Source organism: Cyrtonyx montezumae, unplaced genomic scaffold (assembly GCF_038088225.1).
Source record: "Cyrtonyx montezumae isolate F1298 unplaced genomic scaffold, pur_monq_1.0 scaffold_10, whole genome shotgun sequence".
Taxonomy (NCBI): Eukaryota; Metazoa; Chordata; class Aves; order Galliformes; family Odontophoridae; genus Cyrtonyx; species Cyrtonyx montezumae.
The window spans coordinates 34288473-34305045 of NW_027071826.1; the positions used below are offsets into that span (position 1 = coordinate 34288473).

Below are 16573 nucleotides of genomic sequence, written 5' to 3' on the forward strand. Positions count from 1 at the left end.
ATGGGGTTCTTTTTTAATTTGCCCTTTCTTGTGTTAAAGTGAAGTGTCTTTGCTCATAAAGAGCTGCAAGAATGTGGGATACCTAGATACCTTATCTACAACAGGATGACTTTTGCTGATACGCTGTTTTTTCCTTCTCCTTTGTAGCTTTGGGCCCTGCTGCATTTTATTATGCCAACATTGTTCGATTCCCACGAAGAGTTCAATGAGTGGTTTTCTAAGGACATAGAAAGTCATGCTGAGAACAAATCTGCCATTGATGAAAGTGAGTGCAGTGTTTGATTATGGCAGTTTGTGATTGAAAATCTATTGCCTTTTCCAGCTATCAGTGAATAAACTTTCTCTCATTCTGTGTATGGGAAATGTCTTCTAAAGCAGACAGTACGTTAGTCAGGTTGGAATATTCTGACTTGTTGTCCATGATTTGTCAGAATTATTGTTTCTGACTGCATTGTGTGTAATGAATGGAAAAATATGGCGAAGGTGTTGGTTTGATACCTGCCTGTAATCTTCCCACTTTTCAATATAGGAGAACAAAATAGTTTAATTATTTGTAAATTTCCTTAGAGCTTATCATTTTGTAGGCCTTGAGAGTATGTTAAAAATTGTCTAAATAGAAATGATAGAAGGCACTAAACATCTTTTGAGCTTTAGAAGAGAAGTACAAAAAGTATTTGCTGGAAAAAAAAAAAAGTTCCACAATAAACTTCAAGGGATAATTATGTTGAAAAATCTAGCTATGTAATATAGCTTTCGGTTGGAATAGAACAGAGCACAGTTGGATCTTGTCACAAAGGTGAAGGTTTTAAGAATTCTTAAATAATCCAAACTCCGTGCTTCAAGAATTTATATGAGGGGAACTTGCTGAGCAGTAAGTAGTAGCAGGGCACAGTACAGTTTCCTTCTCTGGTGAAGTAATTATTCCTTTTTTCCCTTTCCTTGTGTTTCAGACCAGCTATCCCGCTTGCACATGATCCTGAAGCCTTTCATGTTGAGGAGAATCAAGAAGGATGTGGAAAATGAACTGTCAGATAAGGTGAGAAGAAGTATTGATCCTTAATTAGAGTATTTCAACTTTATTGTCATAGCTCTGTAATGACATTTGCTTTTTACAGGCTAACTTGTCCCTCTGTAACCTGAAATTTGGTTCTAGAACTTTCACAGATCTGCTTCTGGCATCACATTCCGTCAATGTCATTAGGTGTGAATATAACTTAATAACCCCTAATTAATGCACTTTTTTTTTTCCTTCTGGGTTGAACATTCACAGTTGCAAATAAAAAGTAAGCCTGATTAAGGTGACAGTAGCATCACTAGTTGAGGTGAAAGAGATTAATACATCAGTGATTGGGTGGCCTTTGTGAAGGATTTAGGATTCTTGGCTTGCTTGTCCTGAGCAAGATTTGCATAATGGTAACATCATGCTTTTCTCACTTAGGTCTTAATTTCTTGTTAGTGGTGGTGGATGGGTATGTGAACAACGTGTCTCATGGTTTTGGGACTGCTGACTAAGAGATGCGCTTTGTTTTGATGTACTTGTTAGTGTCAGAACTGGAACTCTTCTCATAGACACTGTTATTATGTGACTTAATAGTTGTCTTTATCATGGGTTCCTGATATCTCTTCAAGATCACTCCAAATCGTTAGCATTTCTGAATAGAATAGCAGAACTGAGGGCAAAAAATAAGCTGTTCAGCTGCATATGTGGTGTTTTCATCAGCTTTTTAAGATTCTTTTCTTTGTTGTATTCATGTTCTTGTAAAGGTCTGTCTCCTGTATTGTTACCTAAGCTTTCCAAAACACAGCTGTGGTTAAGTGCTTTCCAGGATGGATCATTAAATACAGATATGAATACAATGATATATAATGAGTTTTCCCTGCTTTGCTTGTAGTGATGTGGTTATGCTCTGCTTATGAGAGAGAAAAAAGCTAAAACTTCATTACTATTTTGCAGATTGAAGTTCTTATGTACTGCCAGCAGACAAGTCGACAGAAGTTGTTGTATCAGGCTCTGAAAAACAAAATCTCTATTGATGACCTCTTGCAATCCTCAATGGGCACTACTCAGCAAGCACAGACCACTACTAGTAGTCTCATGAATCTCGTCATGCAGTTCAGGAAGGTAAAGCTATTTTAAGTATATTCCTTTGTTAGCTCACAGCTAAAATACAACTTCTAGAAGACATCATATAAAAAAAACGGTTGGCATGGGCATGCAAATTTGTGTGTGGTTCAGTTGTCTTGCTAGCACGGTGTTGCACAGTGTTGGGGTAGAAGAGCTTCAGGCAAATGCTGCATGCATCTGGTTCCATATTGGTTGTTGAAGACATCATTACTTGAGAAAGAGAGGGAATAGGTGTGAAGTGAACAGGAAAAGATATGATGCAGTGTTCAGTTTGAACAAATGTACCAAAATGGCTGTGAAATTCTAGCCAATATTAGAGTGATCAACAGTCATAGTTGTCTTGAGATGTAAACGCTGCATTAGCCTGAATTCATCTCTTCTTAATGTCTGACATGCTCCCTTTTTTACAGGTGTGCAATCACCCAGAGCTATTTGAGCGGCAAGAAACTTGGTCTCCATTTCACATCTCCTTAAAGCCATACCCAATTTCAAAGCTCATCTACCGTCATGGACAGATCAGGGTCTTCAACCACTCACGGGACAGGCAAGCAATTTCACTTTCTTTCCAACTTAGTACATTTGGTAGTATGACGTAGACTTATTTTAGTTACACTAGTTAACACTGTTACCTGATGAACTTAAGTAGTGTTTGCCAAGAAATGCATTCCTAGTTTTCTTTCATTCATACAGCTGTTAAACATCTTATATCTGATACTCCTTCTTATTGGAATACTGATTGTCAAATATTCCTTTGACTGAATAAGAAAGCAAGTAAAAGGAATTTAGAGTTGTTGCTGATGATGTATAATAGAACTATCCTTAATGGAATTTTAGAAAAAACTGTTTTCTCTTCCGTGGTTTTTCACGTGTAAGGAAGCTATCAGTATCTGCCTGTAGTGACATGACACATTGCAAGTATCTACAAGTGCTTTGGCAGCTTTTAATGCTTACCTTGGATGGGTAGAAGCTGCCTGAATTCACTTTGCTGATTTTTCTGACTGGCAGTTCCTGAGAAATCTATTTTTATACTCAGTTTGGGAATGTTCAAGGCAGAGATGAAGAAGACATGTCTGAAGATGAGACTAACTGTTCTACAGCATAAAATGCAGTTCAGAAAACAGTGGTGTTTCTCAGTGTCAGATTAACAGTAATGTACGTGCACTGCTGATGCTATGCAATTCCAGATATCCAGAGCACAGGAATACTTATTAAGAATGAAATTACTGATTACTTTACATTTTTTTGCTGTCAATATGATTGAATCCTATATGCATTAACGTCTTCTTAGTGTTTCTGTTTGTTTTGTTGCTTTCGTTTTCAGGTGGTTACGGGTTTTACTTTCGCCATTTGCACCAGACCACATCCAGCAGTCTCTCTTCCATAGGAAGGGTATGTTTATGGTCCTGGAAAGCAAGCCAGGATGCACATTTGTATGTGTGCTGTTATGTGTTGTTTAGGGACAGAAGTGAAAGGTCAGATCAGTCTGACCCCTGAGATAATCTGATCATAATTTGTTAGAATTCCTTTAGCCTTTGTACCTGAAGGGAAGTCACCCCATATTTTTCATGTGCTCAGTAAGGAGAGTATGGAAGCAGGTGGAGGGATGTTCTATGGACTTTAGTCACTGCTTAATCCTACTTCAATCTCTTTTTCTCTTCTTCTTTTTTTTTTTTTTTAGGTTACTTTAGTGGATTAATTATGCCTCAGTTTAATATGGATCTTTTTATAGATCAGATCCAATTCAAAGAAATCTTGGATTCATTTCAGTACAATCTATTGTATGTTTCACTGCTAACTTATTTCAAGTAAAAAGTAGGGGAATGCAAAAGACCCAGGATCGTACTGACAAACAGAAAACTAGATAAGCAGTTTATATTGATAAATATAGTTTTTATTGTTATAGATGATTGGATATTTTTTGCTGAAAAGAGTGAGCTAGATTATTCAGCTCCTCAAGTGCGGAAAATTTTAGGAGAAAAAAGCAAACTTCTGAGGGTGCACTCGATCCCACTGTTCATGTTGTTTAAGGTGTTAAATAACATTGGTCCCAACACTGATCCCTGAGGAATGTTGTTCATTACCTCTCTCCTCTTGGACACTGAGCTATTGACTGCAGCTCTCTGAGTGCAGCCATCCAACCAATTCCTTATCTAGCGAGAGGTCTGTCCATCAAATCCATTTTTCTCCAATTTGGCAACCAGGATGTTATGTGGGACAGTGTCAAACACTTTGCTGGTGTCAGTTGCTCGTCCTTTATCTACTGATGCTGTAGCTCCATAAGAAGTTACATAAAAAGGCTTGAATAGTACTGGGAATAAAGGACACATAGATGGGCCTGAAAAAACGTTATTAATTAATAGTGGAACATGTCTTTTCTACTCCTAACTGTACCCGTTGCATCCTTCTCCTTGTGCTCGCTCACATTCCCCTACCAAAAACCTACATCTCCTTCCAACATGTTTTGACTCACTGGGTGAGAGGGAGTGTGAGTGCATGTTCTGGTCAGCTCTCTGGGAAATATGTGATCATATTAGCAAATGCGTAAGTGCCTACTGATTTCTTGTAGGTCAAATAAATGTCCTTACTGACGGCATGTTTTTCTGGCCCAGAAAAAGTCTGTCTTTGTAAATACCTTTTTCTTGCCCTGGCTGGAAAGTGAACTGTAACTTGGAATTGGGAAACAGCAATGAAGATGTATTTTTCAGAATTTCCAAGATATCTAGGTTAAATTAGGATCTCCTGCTAATTCACTCGGATTTGTCACATTAGAGAATGTGTATCTTTATTTGTTTACCACAGTTGAAGTGTATTCGTTGCTTTTAGCTATTGGTGTCTGTAATATGTTCTGGCCTAACTTCAGTATTTCTGTGATATAGGTATCAATGAAGAAAGCTGTTTCTCTTTCCTCCGGTTTATTGATGTCTCGCCAGCAGAAATGGCAAACCTCATGAATCAGGGACATTTAGCCAGGTGAGGACAACATCTTTTTTCCTCTCTTAATTAATTACAGGAAAAATAGATGTGACATTAAGGCATCTCTATAAACCTGCATTTTCTGTGCCTGTTAATATTTGTAATTTATGTATCATTAAGGAATAAGTAAACTTACAGTTTTCTCCAGGTATAGGGCACTCTTATCTGAGGTCATTTTTTATGCCTTTATCAGAGAAAACTTCTATTACAAAGATCATACATTCCAAATGTAGATGGTCAGAGGGCAAGAGAAGAGTGCTTAGGATAGCGCTGTAGGTTGTTGGCTTTATGAAGCACAAAATCCAGACGTCTAAAATATGTTTTGTTGCAATACTCATCAGTTGCACTTGAGCGTATTTTTAATGTGTGTGGAATAAGCTTGCACTGTGGTAGTTGTTCTTCAGCTCCAATCCATATTGTCTCCTCTCCATGTGCTCTGTTCTTAATATAGAATTGAATGGTGGAAGGTGAGAATGGTGGATTTTTAGCTTTCGGAGCTGTCTTGACTTGGAAAAGGGAGAGGTGATCTGTTTAAGATGGTGTTTTCCATAAATGACAGTACTATGGCTGACGTTTTATAGTGACTAAGAATTTTAAGAGTAAAAGCAAGTATGTATTAATAAATAGAGATGTTTTCTTTAGGGCTTTGTTTTGTTCTTTTATTGTTGCAATTATTTTGAACAACTTGTTTTTCATCTGTGTTTCAGTAGCAATACAAATTATCTGAATGATCTTTGTGAGAATTCTGCATTTGTCATACAGGTTACTATGAGCAATGCATACGTGAAATCATTTACAGAGAAGTCATTGCAATTTTAGGAACTAGTAGCTAACATGGGCTTGACCCTTTTAAATGAAATACTTCCAAGTATATTCTGATTTCTTCATTTACCATTTTAGAAAAAGAATAATATAATTGGCAGATGTCCAGTAAAAATAATTTCCCTCAAGCCGGAACACTTGTCAGCCTAAATTTCTGAAAAACAAACAAACAAAAAAATCGTGTCAAATGAAATTACGTTGTTAAATATATTCAAGCTTTTGTTTCACAAAATAGTGGATAACCATATCTGTTGTGTTTTGTTTCAGATGGTTAGCTCTTTTCCTGTCTCTGAAAGCCTCCTACAGGCTCCATCATTTGCGTTTCTGGATGGAACCAGAAAGAGAAAAACAGCAGGGCTCGCGTTGTCTAGAGAACAAGGATTTCTTGCTTGATGTAAATTTCCCACTGTCTTTCCCTAACTTGCACAGCTGCACTTTGCTGCAGGTAAGCAAAATTTTTTGTAATGCGGAGACATAAGCAAATCCTTGAGGTAAAAATGATGAAAACCTATATTGTTATAAAACAGATGAGAACATAACTTGGAAACATGATAACTTTATTAGTATGCTCTGCTATTTGAAGTTCAGAGTGCTGAACAGAAAAAAAAATGGTTTGACTGCTGTCTTCTTCCTTTATGGTGATATATTTAAAAACTTGCTATGTAAAAGTAAACTAGTTGAATTAGAAGTCTTAAAAATATTACTGGAATGGCAGAACTAAAATGATTTGTCAAAGACAGATTCTATGTGTAAGCTTGAGAGTTTTTTGTATTTTTTTCTGATGTAAGCTGCTTGTTTCCTAACTGAAACCAATTCTTCTTCTCAAATGCAATGCATTGTTGCAGCAACTGGGATAATTGGAGGCTTCATTCAGCCTAGCAGTATTTTGGAGTTGGTGGACAAGCATTGTCAATGGTCGTCTTTTTACTCTGACAAATATTTGTTTCTGCTGCTGGCTGATAGATTACAGATCTGTTCGTCTTACTGTGTAATGCATGGTCATTTTCTCTAAGCCTTTCTCTAGGATGTGGGTGAATATTTTGTTACCTTATGACCGACCTAGTTGTTGATTTCTTGAGTTATAATTCCATCAAATTGTTTCACTGGAAAATAAGATCACAAAAAGATTAGCATTAGGGTCAGGAAAACAGCTAGCATATAGCTGAAATCCTCCTTTAGTGGCAGTTATATTTGCAGTAAAAAGAATCTTTTCAGAAACAGTGAGATCTTGCCAAATTTCTCTAGGGAATATTGCTTCACTTCATGAGTCTGCAAGGGGAAAGGAGATAGCCAGAATTAAATTGAATAGCATGTAGAGGAAGTTGAAATTGAAGACATGTAAGCAGTAGGAAACCAACCTTGAGCTTGGTGTCATGTTTTGCATCGTTAACAGCAAAGCCAACAAAATGAGTCCTCCTAGTTATCAAAGATCAAGCCAACTGAGCGTGTGTGCCAATTTACTCTGCCTGTACTGGTTCTTAGATATTCTATGATTCCCTGTCTATCTTAATAAAATGTCTAAATTGTGGGTTTTCTTGCAAAATGTGTTTTTAAATTGTATATAGCCATTTGAGTACTGTCTGTGTAGTGTTTATATCTCTGAAACTGTACTGTAGCTCTGTCCTCTCTTGTGTGTGGCTGAGGAAATCTTGTGTGTTGTGGTAAAAGTTGTAGCCTAACAGAAAGGAAGTAGATGTTATCATTGTAGGCCTTTATATATCCTGTGAGGCTAGCATATGTTAATGTTGCAATAAAAATTGGTACAGTTCTTACAGAGCTGAAGGTGGGCTTACATTATAGATGTGAGATGTGGAATAAGCATATATAGCTTTTAATACTAAGAATGAAATGAAAAACAAATGGGTAGGCTTGAAACCCACACATACCATAACATGACAGGTTTGTTTCTCCAGATATATCATTTGGGTTGTTTCATGAAGCTGTTACTGGGGTTCCTGTGGCTGTGCCTGCCATAACTTGTGTTTCACACAGAAAACAGCTGAGGGGTGAAGCTCATCAGCTTGTGCAGTACAGCGTATTTGTGATAGACCCAGTAAAGAGAAAGGCAGCTTAGCCTTACAATTATGAAGGTTTCCTTAGAACTTTTCTAGCCTTCATTATAGATAAATTACTACCTGAAATCACTTTAAAATAAGTAAACAATTATGTAAGCATATCTTAGCTTATGTATAGAGTATCTTAAAAATGAGCAAGAATCAAAACAAAAATTAGTGTAGGAGAGACATGCACTCCTTCACATTTCTTTCTTTTAACTGCACACTTTTTTCTTTTTTTTTTTGTAATCTTTGCCCAAAATTGAGATATTTTTTTCATGTAAAACTCCCTGAGGCTTCATCTAGGGCTTCACAAGATACTAACATGGAGAGAGTGGGGAGGGGGAAAAACAGAGGAAAAAGGAAATGGTATAAATCTGGAAAGCCTTTTCTTAACTGCTCAGATCAGCATTTCCTATGTAAGAGGCAAACTGTGAAAATAAATCAGTAGACAAAAAAAAAAAAACACCTTTTTTTAATGGTTCAGTCTAAAATTGAAGTAACATCTGTGTAAAGGTGGCATGAGTTTCTTCACATAAGTTCAGAAATTTCTTGCTGGTGTATTCATTCCCTTTAACACCTTTGCATGTGTATTAATTTGTGTTCATTTAAATTAATACGAAATCTGATCTGTTGGGATGACGCCTGCTCTCCTTTGCTTTTCTCATTTTCTTTGTATAAAATCTTACAGATGTTAATGAGCTTAGGACAGTGCCAGTAGCCATAGCCCATATTTATTTGAGGCCCTATCTGCTATATAGGAAAGCCTCCTTCAGCAATTACTGTGGTTGCATGGTTATAGTAGGCATGTATGTGCATGTTTGTTTTAACAGTCCTGTTTGTAGTGCTTAGCTTTGTTGTACTGAGGTATAGGAGCTATTTTAGAGGCATTCCTGTGTTCTGCTTTGTAACTGTATCCAGGCTTTTCCACGTGGGTGACTGATGGCAAGCTGTTTTCCTCTGTACAAGAACTGCTTCTAATACTGTGCATGTAAAAATAACACTTTGGTTTTGAGTACCTTCTTGGAAGTTTTCTCTTTGCTTCTTCCTGTGTACTTTTAGTATCAGCTCTGCCTCCTATATGGGACAATGGAAGAAATGGACTTCAACCTAAAGAAGCTCTTCTGAGTCTGACTAATAGCTTGCTGTTGCTAAGAGAAGTCACTCTTTTCTTATGACCCTTGCTTTCATTTCTTTACTTCCAGCTGCTGGATCCTGCCTTCTCTGACATGTGCCCTTGCACTATAGATCCCTGAATGAGCCAGCTGCAGCAGTTTTATGTCTGTTGAATTTATCTGATTTTATATATAGCTGAATTTTTGGTACTCAGAGGCATAAGTAGTTCACAGTTATGTATTCCCAGCTATGCACTATGCAGTCTCCACACAGTGATGAAAAGAATCACAGAACTAAATGGAGTGGACAGGCAAGGCTTTGTTTTCATCTTGATCCACTTCTTAATGTGCAGACAGCTTTGTCAGGAAGTAGAAGGAGCTCTGCAGGTGTGGGAGTGAACACGTGGAGCAGTTTCTACTTAAGGTAGTGTTGATGATAAAGAGTTTCAGCTGAGTAAGATCCTGGTTAGGATCAGGTTATCCCACGTGGCTTTGTCCAAAGCTTTTTAGCCCTGTTGAGTGTCAGTGAAAGTCTGCTGTCAGTTCTTTCTCTTCAGACTTGTTATGTAGAGGAGCAGATGTTCAGTCAGAATTGGAACTTTTTGTTTGGCCACAGGTTGCGCTGGTAGCAGCTGAAAGATCAGCTTAAGTGCCAGGATTGTTTGTATTTCATTGGTGATCAGAGCACTTATGTACAGTAGGGCTATTTATCTCCCTTGTCAAATTATTCTACTTCTCTCTCCTGCATTTAGTGTAATCCTTCTTACACTTCTTCCATTTGTTTTCTTCTTTTAAACTGTGATCTAACTCTATCAATGTAAAGATCTGCTGATGCTGTATTGATTTTTAAGTAGTGGTGTCACCTGTGTGCTAGCCATCTGCTTCTTGTTCAGTGTGTCTACAACTGCAAATAGGGCCAGGAATGTGTAGTCCATGGTACGATACCACTGTGGATATTTAGATGTTTCTAATATTTTTTTAGATACTCTGGGTGTACACTTTCCTAAGTGTGGCTTGGTGTTTAGAATTTCAGACACTGGAGTTTTAGAAGACTGAAAGTTTCAGTCAATTCAAAGTAACACAGTGAATTTTGGTGCAGTGGGATCTGTGGAAGAACAGTGTTGAAGCTTTAGGTGCTGTTCACGTTTTACTTAAGTGAACTACTAGTGTTGTCTGGAGGGCATGTGATGTGATCCTACAGCAGCAAGAAGTTTACCTCTTAACGTTTGGTCTCTTGTTTCCCGTAGCATGCAGAATAATGATCTCATGGCCTTACTGTCATAGTTACATTGGATGTAACAGTGGGTTGGTAAGAATGTAGAAGAGCTAGAATAAAAACTGAGTATAAGCAATATCTGCATCAGATGATGAAATGAATTAACAATAATAAAGGAAATATAGCTGATAGTCACAAAGAAAATATAGTTTTGTTGTCTGATATTTTCCAGTGTAGTTGGGCACTTTCAAAGAGCTACCCTAGATTTAAAGTTCATTGTTGACTGAATGGTCCCCAGATGTCAGCAGGGACAATCAGTATATTGTCTTGTATCAAAAGGACATTGATCCTCTTGCAAATTCCAGGTTTTACGCATTGGTATGTTCATGTGTCAGCATGAACATGTGTGTCATGTCTACCAGCACCATGAAAGTTTTGGGGATACGTTCAGAGCTTTTTTTTTCACTGGGAAGGGAAGAAAAAGTTGGAAAAAACGAATGTCTAAAGGTTGTCTGATGTTACCTAATGTCTTTTTTTTTTTCTGTGCCAGTTTTCATTTTTCCCATGCTTCAGGATAAATAAAAGAGGAGCTAGAAAATGGCTTGAGAGTTAGATCTACTAGAATATTCTTTCATTATAAAAGCTAAGGTCAGAAGGTTCAAAAAAGGAAAAACAAACAAACAACAAAAATAACCATCTGCTTTCTAGTTCCAACTCAGTGTAAAGATAAATATGGATATGAGCTATGCTGATTTCAGGCATTTCAGTATTTGAATGTTGTGATAATTGCACAGAGATTTTGTACGCCCTCACTGCAGAGGGTGCATAGAGTTTCCTCTTTCCAAGAGAAATACTTGAAGAGTGTTCTTTTTCTCTCTCACAGGTGATTACAAGATTTGAGTGGAGTTTTTCATTAGAGTCATAATAACTTCTCAATTTTAATTTTGTTTTTAGAACCTTGTGTTCAGTAGCCACTGCAGAGCAGTTATTGGCTATTCAGATCATGTCATACTTCGAAGGAGATCAGCTACCTCACGTGCACGGTGCTGCCAGGTGACTGAGCTGCCATCCTTCCTGTGCATAGCCAGTCCACGGGTAAGTCCAAGTGAAGTTATAAATTATGTATTTTCTATTGTGTTTTCCATCTTGTTAGAATTGTGTCGTTGGAACAGGATGATCTACTGCTTTCTTTTGGTTGGGCAAAATTGTTGTGAGGATATCCTCTTGCTACTGTATTCTTTAGTGCTTTTTTCATAGAGGAAGTGACTGCAATGGCTATTGAAGGGAAAAGGAAAGTTGTGAGATGCACCCAGAAGGAGTTATTCCAACACACGCAAATTTCACTTTCTCTCCTAATAACAAAAGTAGTACTATTATAGAAAAAGATTGCGGAGTAGATTTTTCTGGTATAATCTAAGGGGAGCATAGGTATGGTATGAATGGAATGGGGTGGTTGTTTGATGAATTCTCATGACAAAGGGAGCTGAGAAGTAATGCCTTTTTGAAAAGTACACTGAGTTTATCTTGATTCAGCAACTTATGCTCTGAATAAGAAACACCAAATTGTAGTATAAAAGGACTAGAAGTAGAAAGTCTAATATTTTCTAGGTCTTCTGTATATTAGATGGTACTGCTTGGAATTGTCTATCAACTAGTAACTGAATTTTGAAATTACTTCAGCTGAAGATTTCTGGGCTGACACAGGAGACCTTCAGAAAGACTGTGGCTATTGTATTGCTGGATCTTGTCGAGGCTTGCCAAAATGTGCTTAGGATTCAAATCTGGGCTTGAATCTACCATTTGTCATCATAATAGATAAGCATATCTATAGAGATTTTTCCACCTTCGGAATGACCTTTTGTAAAAAAGGAGGTTCTGACCTGTGCTCTTGCTAAAGATAAATTACTGAATGTTGTTTCTTCTAATCGCTTGGATGAACATCAGTTTTGAGGAAACAGCTGAAAGTAAGATAAACATGAAGTGCATGCCACTGTGCTGGGTTTTGTGGCGTGCTGCATTACAGAAGTAAAGCTCTGCAGAAGTATCAGGCTGCTGGGCACATCCTTGGTCCTGTTAAGAATAAGAAAGCTGAAGCTGTGCTTAGCCAAGCAGGTGAAAGTAGTTAATCTTGGAGGTTGCCTTTCTAGATTATTTTTTCTCTACTGTGTATTTCTCTGCTCTTAAGTTGATGAATGAAGTCATGTAGACGGTATCTCCAAATACACAAACGATAATTAATACCACACCTTATCTTGCATTGCTTCATGGTCAAATAAAAGGGAAAAAAAACAAGCCAAACCAACAGTCTCTTTCCTGCACGAAATTAATCTTACATTTCCAATTTTTTTTCCATGCACTATCACATACCCAAGGTTCCCCCCAATCAGCCCTATGCTCTTGAGGAAGAGTCCTACTGTAAGTGAACAGTCGACATCAATGGGGCTTAGAATCATGACAGACATCTGCTTCTAGTTACTTTGAAGCAGTAACAGGCCAATAAAATCCCTATAACTTTAAGAGACATCTTAATACTGTTTATGATGATAAAAAGGCAGTTTAATAGCAGAAGACTTTTATTACCAGTCTGTCTGAATGTTACATTCTTTAATCACCGTTGATATTACTGATGCAGCCTGATCAAAATGTGGCTATATGTATATTTATATGTTGGCTTCTGGAGAAGGGAAGATGGCTTTTAGTTCTCTGCTTACCACCTGTGTGCTGCTCCATGAGCTGAATTCATCTGCACCTTCAGTCCTAAGGGCCAGAAATACAACTGAATTTTTCAAAGTTGGCACCCAGCTACAACATACTGCATGGTTCAGTGATAAGCAGTTACTCCCTTTTCCTTTAAATTCCTTCAGATTTCCAAGAAAATGATTTGTCACTCTTTATCCTTAAAGTTCAGTTACTTCTGAAGAATGTATTGAATGCTACCTAAATATTGAGAAGGGGGGATACAGGCTTAGAAAGCCAGGTTTGAATGGAAGGGTGAGGAGAGATCCTATCTGAAGCTTATGCTAGTGAATAAAAGTACTTGTTTTAGTTGGCTAGCATAGCAAAATGGTTAAACTGAAGCATTACATTTTGTTTCTAGAAATACAAAGACTTAATTTCATGTTTGTTGGAAACTTTGGGCAGGCATGTACGAGACTTGAAATAACAAAGAGGACATATTCTCAGAAACTGTAGCTTTCTGTTGTTGTTTGACCTGTGATGAGAAGTTCATGGAGCAAATGATAGAAATTGGAGTGTGTGTTTATGTAGCATCTATTTTTCAATTTTATTTTTTGGAGGGGGGAGGAGGGATAGGGGGAGGAGGGAGGAAGAATTGATGAAGGTGATTTGGCTGTGTAATTTCACTTCTACAGGAGGCTGTTTGCTTGAGAACAAATAGGGCTTAATCACAAAAAGTTGAGGTACAGGTTCATAGGTTCATAAGGTTGGAAAGGACCTACAAGATCATCTAGTCCAACCATCCTCCTATCACTATCCCTACCCAACTACTACTAAATCAAATCCCTAAGATTTTACAGGCTTCATCTCAAGGCTGTCTCGTAATAACACTTCATTTACAGGAGGTATTGCAGATTATCTGTGCTTGAAGGAATGTTCCAGTCTGTCCTCTATAGAAAAAGGAACTGAGAAGTGATGGCAAATTGTGTCCCTTAAAACAAACAACCAATCTCTGCCATAGTTTGCAGTGGACAGCGGTGCTGAGGCAACAAAATTGAATTTTGAGCTGTTGGAGGTTTTGCACTCTTGCACAAAAGACAGTCCCACGCTTGGACTGCAGGTGGCAGTGCAAGACAGAATCAATTCTGAGTGGAAATGTTTTCGAAGCCTTACTTAATTGAAGTCCCTTTCACTTCGTAGTGTTGCATGCAGCTTACAAGACAGCCTGATTTTAAAATAACTCTTGGCATCTTGCAAAACAATGGCTTTGTAATTTCTGCAAGGTTTTTTATGCCTTTTTGGTTTTTCTTTCAGTATGTCCTATAATTGTCCTTGTGAACCTGTTAAAACAAGTTATTGGTCCTTGGAAAGGTAAATCTGCTTGTGGAACAAATTTACTTCTATGAAAAGAACTCCAGTGAAACAGGAGCAGACCATAAGTTATTATCAAAAAGACCTTGCTGTGCATCTCCTATTTTGAGTTAGCTGGTAAATGTCCAGAAAGGAAAAGATAGCATTTAAGATATCAGGCAGCTATAAGATAATTCTTTCACTGCATTTCAGGTTTCAACTGTCCCATTATCAAACCTATTACCACATGTTCTCAATTCTCCAGAAGCTCAGCTGCTTTTCTGTTCAGCATCAAAAGTAACAGATTCTCCTAGTATTTCTTACTACACAGCTTTGTCTCCATCTTAAAATGTGAAGATTTTAAAAACTTTGATTTCTTTCCTTCTTTTATTTCTTTCATTGCTTTTTTGTCCCTTGTGTAATGTGTTCATTTACCAGAGTATTAGGATTCATGAGAATGTCTGTTACAAAGCTGAATCTATGTGGAAAATATTTTTTGTAGTTTTATTTCTGAAATAAAAGCAACAATGACTTATAATGTAGTAATATGTTTGCTGTCAGGCAGCATACAAAGTACCACAGATTTATTACTTTTCTCTGGTTTAATCCCATACTGTAAGGTTAACTGTGTAATGCTAAGTTTTAGTTTAATTGTTAAGTGAGCTTACAACATATTAATAAGTTGCTTGACAGTCATAGTTTTAAGTGATCACATGAATTTCTGTTGAGAACAATTTGTAGATTTCATATCTGCTAGGCAAACACTTCATTATGAAAAGCAAAAAAAATTAGGCAAAATGAAAGATGCAGAAAGATCTTTTAAAATTCTTTTACTGTCAGCTTTGCTATTGGTTGTGTAGCAATTGATACAAGACAGTGCATATCAAAAGGCAAATAGTCCGTGCCTGAATGGTCATGGGTCTCTTTCTTGTGGGGAGAGAAGATGCTCTGTCTTTTCTTGTTTTACGCCGATGTAAGATTGTTTTCCCTTTGTACGTGTCAGAAATGACTTGTCTTTTTAAAATTTGAACCAGTGTGTAGGTAACTGAAGTGAGATTTGAGGATGAGGATGAAGGACAATTTGAACAAGAATATTGATTATGATTTAACTTACAGGTAACAGCTGTGCCACTGGAGTTCTATTGCAATGATCGAAGTGCAGAATATGAGCGCAGAGCACTAAGGGAAGGAGGAAGTCTTGAAGCAAAGCAGTGTGTAGTCAATGGAGCCCCTGAACTAGCAGCTGACTGGCAGAAACAAAGCTCCCAGTTCTTCCCAGAATATCCAGGAGGACTGTTGGGGATCAGGCCTCAGAACGGCTGGTCTTTCATCAGGATACCAGGTGAGTTTGGAGCTGGTCATGGAATAGAGGTGAGGTAAATAAGGCCATCTGTTCTTTGGTGGTCATGCTGCTTACTTACGTTTCTTTTTTTTCTGTTTTGTTTGCTCACCCTGAGTGAAAGTTAACTCTGGTATCTTAAAATAGTGTGTGATTTCGCATCATTTATGAGCAGTAAAGCTGTTAATGGAGACTGAAAAAGTCTAGTACAAACTTTCTATTGCTTACAAACCTTTCTTTGCATGTCAGTCCTCAAGGTGTCTGTAAAGGCATGGGTTTGCCATATAGACTGCAGTCTACTGCAGATTGGTAACAGGGATATTGCAGGAGTTTTGATTATACACTTCCTTCGGATATGTTGGAGGACCTCGATATTGATCTGAGATATTTTGTTGGTCCTGCTAGTGAAAGAATACAAACTACATGTAGCAGTTCACCATGAGAAGGAAGGATGCAGGGACCCAGTTCAGATGTAATTTTCCTGTAAAATAAGGCATACGGGATTTGATGAGTAGAAATAAAAAGACTCATTCCTATTTCCTAGTAAAGTGAGAAATGTTAGGTGTAACTGCGTGTCACTTTTTCCTGGAATTAAACTAAAATAATTAAAGATTGCTTGGCAGCAGTATAGTGACTTTCATAAGCTGGGCATGGTCTAGTTGTCAGAAGATGGGTCCTGAACAGTGAGCGGAGTTCTGCAAAACCACTAGAGATCTGAGAGATAGCCAAGAGGAAAAACAGCTTACACTGCCAGATCCTAAGTTATTCCCAGACCCTTTTGGGTCAAGGATGTTTGGCAGGGGAAGTTAGTACAGTAAAAGGAGAATGGCCTTTTGCTTGCTAGAGTCCGGTTTAAGAAAGTACATCCTAAGTACATGGAGTCATTTGAAGAACGTGCACATT

General features: G+C 37.7%; 2 protein-coding genes across 4 annotated transcripts in view; one reads left to right on the forward strand and one right to left on the reverse strand.

The window, feature by feature from the left end:
* Positions 1–16573, reverse strand: part of VPS18 (VPS18 core subunit of CORVET and HOPS complexes) — a 242363-nt gene that overhangs the window by 49258 nt on the left and 176532 nt on the right. The gene's annotated exons all lie outside the window — the stretch shown is intronic.
* Positions 1–16573, forward strand: part of INO80 (INO80 complex ATPase subunit) — a 59748-nt gene that overhangs the window by 22520 nt on the left and 20655 nt on the right. For all 3 annotated transcript variants that reach the window (XM_065754824.1, XM_065754825.1, XM_065754826.1), the window contains exons 18-26: positions 148–265; positions 951–1036; positions 1955–2122; positions 2536–2669; positions 3447–3514; positions 5002–5095; positions 6188–6365; positions 11260–11400; positions 15448–15673. In XM_065754824.1, coding sequence (XP_065610896.1) covers positions 148–265; positions 951–1036; positions 1955–2122; positions 2536–2669; positions 3447–3514; positions 5002–5095; positions 6188–6365; positions 11260–11400; positions 15448–15673 — 1213 coding nt within the window. The remainder of the gene's footprint in view (positions 1–147; positions 266–950; positions 1037–1954; positions 2123–2535; positions 2670–3446; positions 3515–5001; positions 5096–6187; positions 6366–11259; positions 11401–15447; positions 15674–16573) is intronic.